Source organism: Hydra vulgaris, chromosome 13, assembly GCF_038396675.1.
Source record: "Hydra vulgaris chromosome 13, alternate assembly HydraT2T_AEP".
Classification (NCBI taxonomy): Eukaryota; Metazoa; Cnidaria; class Hydrozoa; order Anthoathecata; family Hydridae; genus Hydra; species Hydra vulgaris.
The window spans coordinates 2,589,980-2,600,965 of record NC_088932.1 but is presented as its reverse complement, the minus strand read 5'-3'; the positions used below and the strand labels follow the sequence as shown (position 1 = coordinate 2,600,965).

At 25.4% G+C, this 10,986-nt stretch overlaps 2 protein-coding genes across 2 annotated transcripts; both read left to right on the top strand.

Moving 5' to 3' along the window:
* The first annotated feature begins 7,910 nt into the window (after positions 1–7,910).
* Positions 7,911–8,599, top strand: LOC136089530 (THAP domain-containing protein 2-like). The gene is made up of 2 exons (XM_065815581.1): positions 7,911–8,088; positions 8,256–8,599. Exons 1-2 carry the CDS (start codon positions 7,911–7,913, stop codon positions 8,597–8,599), a joined length of 522 nt encoding a protein of 173 aa, XP_065671653.1.
* On the top strand, positions 8,596–9,591 carry LOC136089529 (uncharacterized). The gene has a single exon (XM_065815580.1). It carries the CDS (start codon positions 8,596–8,598, stop codon positions 9,589–9,591), a length of 996 nt encoding a protein of 331 aa, XP_065671652.1.
* The last annotated feature ends 1,395 nt before the right edge of the window (positions 9,592–10,986 follow it).

Below are 10,986 nucleotides of genomic sequence, written 5' to 3'. Positions count from 1 at the left end.
GTTAGAAAGGATTGTAGGATTAACCAATTGTTGCAAAAAAATTTTAGATTAGAAAAAGAAATTGATTTGGCAAGAAAATGTTCACAATCAGATCGACTAAAGCCATGGTATTTTAAGAAAAAAATTGAAAACACAGTTTAGAAAACATCTGATGAAACAAATGATTCAATATTTCGTTTAAAAAATAGTTTAAATTACTTTGAAAATCTTTCAGAAGAGCTGAAGAAAAGAGTTAACTTTTTTGAAAAAAATGTAATTGATGTTTTTGAAGGAGGTAGATATAATGATGAAATTTTGCTAAACATCTAATTACATTGTATTAGTTAGCTGAAAAAAATAAACAAAAAATGAAAAAGATGATATAATTTATTTGTAGAAAATTTTAATTTTATAAAGTCATTAATAGACATATTGGGTGGTAGTTTTTTGATAGAGTTTTTATTATTGTTTATATTTTTCGTTTCGAGTTTCAAGCATTTTTCGAAGTTTATTCCTCGTAGAGGTCTTTTTAATTTCACGTCTTTAATTATTATTTTAAAAGGTTCTTTGCTAAGTTCGCTTTCCCGGTCGTCATTATTATTAATATTATTCATTTGTTATCTAAAAAAAGATGAAAAAAATGTTAGTATAAAGATATTTAAAATAATAATCAAAAATGAAGCAATAAAATAAAGGAATAAAAAAAAGAGATAATAATAAAAATATATATTCAAATAAAAAAATACAAAAAGTTATTTTTTTTGTATCTGGCAACTTTGACACATGTCACATTTTTTAACACAAAAATATTTTTGATTTATTAAACGAGAATGTTTCTGAGCTTCTTTCTTCATTTTAAAAAAGTACATTTGCTGTAAAAAAAAGAAAATAGGATTATTAAAGGGGTACATTTGCTGTAAAAAAAAGAAAATAGGATTAACAAAAAAAAAAGTTTTTATTTTAATTAAAAGAAAAATACCTTTCATTTGGTTTAGAACTTTTTTGTTCATTTTTTTTTTCCGTATTCACTTTTATTCTTTTTTTAAATAGTTTTTAGCTATAAATATAAATTAATATCGTTAACATGAATAAGTTTTTGTCTCGTAATAAAATAATATTGTTCTGTATTGCCCATTCTCTACATTTTTTTAATAAAATATAAAATTGATCATCTTGAGTATTGCTTAAATAATGTAGAAAATAATGAGAATAAAATATTTCAAGTGTTAGATATAAAAAATTAACTTGTCCGTAAAAAAAATCTAAATGTTCTCGAAATAAAAAGCGTGGACCATATTCTGTTGGTAAATAAAACGGTCGATGATAAATAATATATTCTGTATCGTAATATTCGTAAGGTATAGCAGTTGCCAGTTTTTTTTAAAATAATTTCATTTCTAGTCGCATTCTGCTAAATGCCATTTGTCTTTTACATAAATCTTTTAAGGTTGGGATTTTTTCATGTTTCAATGATAATCTTGTATGAGGACAAAACCATACCAAATTTTTATATTGAAGATTGTATTCTTCAAAACTTTTCCTTTGAATTTTCTTTTTTGCATCCATTATTTTTTTATTAGTTATCTAAAAAAAATATTAAAAAAATTGATTTACAATATTAACATGAATAAAACAGTGCTCTGTAATATAAAAATATTGTTTCTTTGCCCAGTTTATACATTCCATTATTAAATGATATAAGTCTTTCATTAAATATGTTTCTAATTGTTTATTTGGATCAGCCAAATACGAAATTTCTGTATAAAAAAATAAAAAAGTCTTTGATAACGTCTTTGAAGATGAAAAAATAATAAATGTTTCTTTCTTTCTATAATGTACTCATAAAAAATGTTTTTTCGATAATTATGAAATAATACTCTAATAAAATCTCCATTTTTCCATTTTGTGTGTGTTAATTTGGTTCTATCAAATATAGAGAAGATTTTATTTTGTAATTGCTCAAATTCAAAAAAGATTCTTTGATGTCCCAAGGTTCTTTTACATAAATGTTCCAAGGTTAATTTAGCTAAATTTGTTCATGTGTTCTAATCTTTCAATGTTTTCCAAAAATCTGAATCGACTTTTATTTATGTTGCTGATCTTTTTGATTTTTTTTATCGTGTCTTTTCTTTAGCGCGTTAAAAGAGTTAATGGTGTAATGAGCTAAATTCTGAACCGATTATTGTACTGATATTACCCCAGTTGCTTCCCATAACAAGTTTTTTAATTAGTAATCTAAAAAAAAAATACGAATATAAAAAATAACAAAATAAAAAATACTAGTTGAAATAAGGTTCTTGAGCACATTCAGGTGGTTTAGGTAAAGGGTTATAGAAATTTAAAAGTTCTTCTTATTTTGCGTGGACAACTGCGCTTGGATAAAATTCGTTTGGATTAGAATAAACAGGTGCTAAATGTTTAACCATGCTTGCTTCATAGGTAGGTAGATATGGTATTTTGTTTTTATATTTGTTTACATTTATGTCTATTCGATGAATAACTTTGCACAATTTCATTAAAATTTCTAATTTGCTCTCCAAAGTTTCATAAATATGACCATTCTCATCTTCTATAACGTTATCTTTAATATACTCCATGATATCGTTCGCTTTTTTTAAATTTTCTTTGATTCCATATGGTATTCTTAGCATGAATCTAATACTTTTCACGTTGTCACATTGAAATGAGTTCGAGAGTTTTTCGTCTGAAAATCTCTACTGAATTCATTTTTATTTATTAGTTAATCAAAAAAAAATTTTTCTTGTATCAAAAAATTCTTTACTACATAAAATAGGTCTAAAAAAAATCATTATATAAAATAGAAAAAATGACAATTTTTTTACATAAATACATTATTGAATAGTAATCGTGATAAATAAATTATTGTTAATAATAAATTGTTTCAGTTCTTCTTGAGAACTAAAATTGGGGAAACCAACAGCTACATTGTATTCTTCTGTTTATTAAAAGAACTTGCGTTTAAAGTTTGAAGATAATCATCACTCGTAATAGCGTGAGCGAAAAATTTATCATTATTTCTTAGAGTGCAAATCACTTTTTTGGTAAAAGGTCATTTTAAAGCGTCATCAAGGTCTCCTCGCATGAGTTGGAAGTTAATGGCTACATTGTTTACGTTTGTACTTCGAGTATATATTTTCATACGATAATGATAACCTTCTAGTGTGTAAACAGGTTATGAATAATAAGCTTCGTCTGATAGTAGTGTTAGATTCATTTGATCGAGTTCGATAATGTGTGTCTTTACAGATGTGTTGTATTACTTTTATTTCTTTTGTCTGCTGAGTTGTTTTTTTTAATGCTAAGAATGTTTTTTAATGCTAAGAATGTTTCTGTTTTCTTCAACAATTTGATTTAGTTTTATTATTTCTTGTTTGAGATTTTGTATTTCTTCTTAATTTGCTAATACTATCATGTTGTCACAAGATTTTTAAATTCTACCATTTCTTTGGTCATTACTTCGAGGGTTTGGAGTAGTTTAGTATTCTCTTCTTTCAGTTTTGTCATTTCTTGCTCTTCTTCTTTTTGTTTGTTCAAAATTTCTTTACTGTTGGCAATTTGTTTAGTTAGAATTTCTTGATGATTTTTCATTCCACCCATGATATGGTTAACAGAAAGATTCAAATAATTTAAATTTTTCTTTTTGTCTGGAATAATTTGTTCAAAATATTTATTTTGTTGTTCTTTATAATATTGAAAACAGGTTACAGAGTGTTCATAGTAGTCTCGATTATCTATTGCAGTATTACAAAAAAAGCATATTTTTTGTATGTCTAGAAATTCATAATCACATCCGTGGTTTAATTAATCTTGAACTTTTTTCTTACATTTTAAACATTCGTGAGAGAATTGGTTTGTAGAACATTTTATTTGGTTTTTCATGAGTTATTCTTTAGTAAATTCTTCATCGCAAAAACAGCATGGATATATGTTGGTAGACATTTTTATTAGTTGCTAAAAAAAACATTTATTTATATAAAAAGTCATAATATTATATAAATTTATATATTATTTTTCATATAATTTTATATATAATTTATATATTATATATTATAAACTTATATCATAATTTAGATAAAAAGTCATAAAAAATACACTCATTCTTTTTTAACAAAAAAGGTTTAACAAATATAAAAAATTAATAATCATAACAAGGAGATTAAGTAAAAGAAAAAAATCGTTCATTTCAATGTCTAAAATCACGTCTTCGTTTAAATTAACGTGGAATAAATCGTTAAATGTGACATTTTCAACTTCTTCTAGTATCACCAAAATCAGAAAACATATCATAAAAATTATCATCATTATTAGTCATTATTTTTTTAGTTTTGCTAAAAAAAAATTTATATTTAAAAAATCACTAAAAATTATAAATACAGTTCAAGCAGATCGTCCATTTTATCAATCACTTCCATTATATATTGTTCTAAATCTATTTCGTTTAGTATTTCGTGTATTTCTTTTTTTACTTGTTTTATTTCTTTTTCTATTTCTTCTTCTTGCATTTGTATTTTTAGTTCATTAATGTATTCATTTTCCTCCATTTCTTCTAAATATTTTTCATAATCTTCTTCGTGCATTTCTTCTAAATATTTTTCATAATCTTTTTCGGTCATTTCTTCAATATCCATGATTTCTTCAATATTCTTTTCTTTTTTCTCAGTTATAAACAAATCGTGATAACAAATGATAAATTCATTTATAAATTCTCCATAACTAAAAAAATAAAAAAAAATATAAAAATATATAAAAAAAATACAAGTAAATATTCTTACCATCCACACTTTTTGATATATTGAATCATTTTTTAATATATTAGTTAGCAAAAATAAAAAAAAGATTATTAGACAAAAAAAAAAGATTATTGTAATATAAATTTTGTTAACATTTCCATACTTTCTTTTAAATTGTTTATAAGCTCAAGATTAATTTCTTATGTTGAAATGTCTAACGACCAATACCATATTGCATCACATTAAACACGTGCTGCTTCAATTTCTGGTCCTTGTTTTTGATATAATAAAATAAAGGAATCTGTGCATTCTTTCATTCGTGTCTCGATAATCATGTTGTATACATTCGATTTCTCTTTTTTTATATCCAAGGTATTGAGCTACAGTTTCCCATCGTGATTGAAAACGTCCTGCTGTTTTGAGTTTAATTTGCGTAAAATTCATTTATTTTATTTTTTGCTAAAAAAATATAATATTTATTACAAAAATATTTAATATAAAAAATTTAATGTGATTAATTTACATTGATAGAGTTTAAATAAAAGTTCTTTATTGTCTGTATTGTTTTCCCAGCTTGTTATAATCGCATATTATTGTTTTATTGCCTTTTTTTTTGTCAGTGCATTGCGTTATAAAAAGAATTAAAATTTTTTTAATTTTATCAAAGTTTTTTGTATAAGCTACATCAATTTTTTTTATATCGTTTCTTCGAAAGTTGAGAAAAATTGCTAACTGTTTCCATTCGTGATTGAGTTGTTTTGAAGTATTATTTATAATTTGCTTGATCATTTTTTTTTCTATTGTATTAATAAAAGATAATATAAAAAATGAATAAACAAAAAAAAAGAAATATAAACAAAAGAATATAAACAAAAAAAAAAAGACTATAAAAATAAATTTTTTCTCCAAAAAATATATACAAAAAAAATTTAATTTTCTTCTGGATTTGCACTCTCTAAAAAAAAAAGTGATAAATTTTTTATAATAATAAAAAAAAAATTAAACTTACGAGAACGTTGTTGGGTGTTTCTTTTTCTTATTCTTTGTAAAAACGAATTTACTCTTTCTAATCGCGCATCTAAAAAAATCTTTTTAAAAAAAAAATTTCTGGTTATGAAGAATATTAATAAATTTTTTTAAAAAAAGTGAAAAGTTACCTAGGATAGCGTTGTATGGTTTTACTTGCGCGATGGGTATTTTTTTTCCATTTTTTAAAATAAATATTTTTTTATATAAACCTTCCTAGAGTTCTTCTTCGTAGATTTCGTATTTTTTATTATTAATTGTAATACTAGCAGAAAGCAACCCGTAATACGGGTTACGGTCGGTCTGTTACTTAATTTATAGTGGCTTTTTTCCACAATTTAAAGTTGCGAAACCTTAACTAATACCCTGTAAGAAAAACGCCTTCAAATTAAAAAATTAAACTATCCGTAAAATTAAAATAAATTAGTTTACCAATTATTTAAAGTTATTTGAGTAATTTACAACTGAGGTCATATCAGTGTATGGCAGAACCATTTTCCTAGACATTACTAAGTTCAACACAATACGTTTTTAGTGACTGACACAAAATAATAACACTTTATCGTGCCTTATATTTACGAAAGATTAAAGCTAAATTCTTGTTATATTTTTTATTACATGAACTTTAATTAACAAGATTAATATGAAGTGAACGTAAATTATTTATGAGTTATTAATTTTTTGGTATCCCTTGATACATGTTTCTTTAAAAAACAAAATTGTCTTTAAAACGATAAATGCACACAACTAAATAAATTTATTATAAATAACTAAGCAATTGAGTACAAATACGCTTCAAACAAAAAAAAGTCGATTTACAATTAAACATGTGTATAACAAATTGTAAAAAATATGTAAACTTTGATCTCTTATATTGCATTAATGCGTCATATGACAAACCTAAAATAAAAATTGTAACAGATATGTAGACATAAAAGAAAAACAAAACAAAACAAAAAAAACAACTTCAATTTCAAACAAATTCAAACAAAACAATTTCAAACAAAACAAAAAAAAGCAACTTCAATTCAAGCAAATTCAATTACCTGCTTTTCGGAAGCCTGTTGTCATACTTAAACTGCTGTCATGATGCAACTTGTCGGTGTTGTTTTATGACGTTATTTCACGTTGGCTTTTAGTAACCTTTAGTTATATTTAAAAGACATTACAATAGATTTAAAATATTTTAATTAAAAAGAAAAAAAAAATGCTTCAAGGAGCCAAACTAAAAACATTAAAAAAAAAAACTCAAATAGATATAAATAAATTGCATTTATATAGTTAAATAGTCTTGGTTTATAGTAAATTTTAAAAGCAGTGTTTTCAATAAATTAAACTACCAATCAATTATTTTTAACAAATAGAATGTAGCATCCTATGATGATGATTGGGTAGTGAATCAATTTAACTATATTTAAGTTTAATTGGTGAAAAACAAATAAAATTTCAATTAAAAAAGACAAAAACAAACCAAATACAAACAATAGTATATTATAAAAAATTACGAATTAAAAAAGAAATTACATTAAAAGGTAAAAAAAAGTCACTGAAAAAAACACGGCAACAAAAGTTATAAATATCTTCACTGATAGAAGACATTTACAACCTTTTGGTTGCTGTTTTTTCTTCGGTGTCTCCCAACACCCCAGTATGAATGAGCCCTCCATTTGAAGGATGGCTCATCCATACCGCCATTAATTTGCCACTTTTTTGTATTCCTCAAATGTTAATGACTCTAAAATTTCAAATAGAAGGATATAATAAAATTTAAAAATATTTATAATTTTTTGTAATCAAAATATAAAGCATAACCTCACCATTTTCACAGGATGAAGAGGACGCTAAAAATAAATTAAAAACAGTAAATTAAAAAAAGGTAAACTTGTGAGAAATTTAATTTTAATAAAAATATGAGTAAAATGCAAACAGTTTTAAAATGTCATATTTATATTAAATAATTCTCTTACCTATTGCACATATTTCTCCGTAAAAAATATATAAAATTTAAAACACAGCCCTACCAGTTATGCTTCTACCAGACATTAAAGACAAAAAATATACCTCAGAATTCATGATATTCATATGAGCGCCGAACGTCCGCAAAATTTTATATCCGCCATGATGGGTGGCAAAAATATGTAAACAAAAGTAAAAATGGTAAAAAGCTGTTGCGCACCATACTGTGGAAACAGAAAAATTAAAGGTAGCACAATTTCTTTTCATAGGTTTCCGATAGAAGTAGAGCGAAGGAGGTTATGGATTGCTTTCTTAAAGAGAAAGATTTTGCCGAATTTGGAGTTTGCTTACATTTGCGGTGAGCATTTTATTACTGGTAAGTCAAGTCTTTTTGTATGAATTTATTAAATGTTAAATACATCAACACATGAGCACTTATAAATTTACATATAAATACATGCATATATAGGTATATATATTTATATACAACATATATATATTTATTTATTTTTTATAATAAACATATATATGTTTATTTTTTAGGAAGAAAAAATGATGATAAAAATCATGTTGACTTTGTTCCTTCCATTAAAAATGTTAACAGAAACAATAAAGGTATACCTATTGAATTTAATGACATGTCATGTCATTCATCAAGGAAAATATATTCAGAAAGATCAAGTCGTTTAAAGAAGAGGAATGCTGAAAAAGTGCTTATTGAAGAAAATAGTATTAACAGTTGTTTTCAAGAAGAAATTGTTGAAGAATCCGAAACTATCAAAATTATAAGAGAGTTAAGAGAAGAAAACGAGAAGTTTAAAAATTCAATTAAAAAACTAAAGAAGACAGTAAAGCAGAAATTGAACTTCTTCAAAAGGAAAATATGAAATCTAAATATATTATACAAAAATTAAAAAATGTAAATACTGCACTCGTCAAGAAAAACAAAAAATTGAAAAATCAAATTGATGAGGCTACTTTTAAACTAATAAAAGACAAAAAGAAAGTTCAATTTTATACAGGTCTTCCTGATATACATGTTTTTAAACATGTTTTTAACTTAATTGAAAACTACGTGCCAGCTAATAATGCTTCAACTATGACAAAGTTGCAAGAATTTTGTATTGTTTTAATGAAACTGCGTCTTAATTTGCTGGAACAAGATATAGCGTATAGATTTGGGATAAGTAAACCAACCGTATCACGAATCTTTGAAAAATGGCTTCTTGTAATGGCACGCAGACTATCCTTTTTAATAAAGTGGCCAGAGAGAGATATATTAAGGAGAACAATGCTAACTTGTTTTCGAGAATTTTTTCCTAAATGTATTGTTATTATTGACTGTTTTGAGATTTTTATTGAAAAACCAAAAGATCTGACAGCTAGAGCTCAAACTTTTTCTAAATATAAGCACCATAATACTGTTAAAGTTTTAATTGGCATTACTCCACAAGGCTCAATATCATTTGTTTCAGAAGCTTGGGGTGGAAGAGTATCTGACGTTTATATTACAGAAAATTCTGGAATATTAAATAATTTACTTATTGGAGATCAGGTGTTAGCAGACAGGTTTTACAATTGCAGATTCCGTTGGTTTATATTGTGCAGAATTAAAACTTCCTGCTTTTACACGAGGAAAGTCTCAGTTATCTCAAAATTTTCAAAAAAAGAAGTTGATTGGACTCGAGAGATTGCCCGTGTACGAATACACTTTGAACGTTTAATTGGGCTCTTAAGAAATAAATACACACTTTTGCAAGGAATACTTCCTAATAAACTAATCAGTCGAACAGATGATGGAATATGTAAACTAAATGATATTTTAACTGTTTGTTCTGCTTTATGTAACCTTTGTTGTGGAGTAGTCCCTATTGATTGACTTTTATTTTAATATATAAAAAAATACATAAATGTAGTGTTATGTTTATTTATTCATTTAAAACTTTTTTTTTTTTAATTCTGGTTTTCTTGTGGCAACAATATGGGCAAAACCACTTTCCAATGGGTTTGCTTGTGAGTCCAAGACAATTAAGATGATAGGTTTTTATAACGCAAGTTAAATCGAAACATTTAATTATAATACTCTCTTTGATTTCACCGCAAGTACATATTGTTTCAAAATTGTTACTTTGTTTTAATTCCCCAATATTTACAAAAGTATTATGATTTCTAGAATACCATTTAGCAAGGAGTTCAGGCAATCTCGCTAAGATAAAAAAATCTCTTGCTTTGTTTAAGTTTTCAGTGAGGAATTCTTTATCAACATAAATTTTTTCAATTAGACTAGCTTCACCATTATACACAATAAAATAACAAATCGGAATATTTGAAATTAACATTTGTAGCTGAACTTGATAATAGTATTGATGATTTCTTTTTAAATAGTGTTTTCCATCCTTTATTTCCATGCAAAACTCTTTATCATTATTTGCCAGTTCAAAGGCATTTCTTTTTGTGCATTTAAATGGACATTTTATCTCAACTATGTATTCATGAGAACAGCATGTACATTTCATAATACCATCAGGAGTTGCTCCGAGGTATGGCCATCTGGGTGTTCTAAGCAATCCACAATCAAAAATTTCAACATTTTTGTGAGTTGTTAGTAGATGCGATTTTAAATAATTTTTAGCTACAATTTCATTATCACAACCATACTTTGTTGCTTTGGTAATAAATTTATTTTGTGATGGATAACATATTTGCATTATTAAATTTTTAGAAGGCATGGCTATATTTGAATGACAACAAGCTTTAAATTTACTAGCTGTTATAACCCCAGCACGTGCTCTAAACCATAAACTTGATTGGGATTGATTTTTTGTATGATCTGAAATCAATTTAATTTCATCTTCAGTTATTTTTATATCTAAAAAAGTTTTATTTGAAAGTTGCACGAGTTCATGATACTTTAATTGTTCATATTCTCTTTTGTAAAAGTTAAAAATGATTGTATTAAGTTTTGCAACTAAAGGTATATATTTATAACTATATTCAGGAATTATACGAAGAATTACACTATCTCTTGCATTATATGATATTTTACTGTAAAAGTTAGCAATTTCTGATTTACTTGGAATTGGAACGGATGAGGCTTTTTCGATATAAGGTTTTGCTCGTGTTTTGTTCTTTACTTTTGCTTCAAATTTTTTTTTAGGATCGGTAAAATTAATTTGTGAAAGTGGCAAATAAGTAACTTCCTTAAGGTTTGGCGGCAACCAAGCACATAATTGAGATGTACAAGCATCATCGTTATTTCTTTTCCGATATTCAG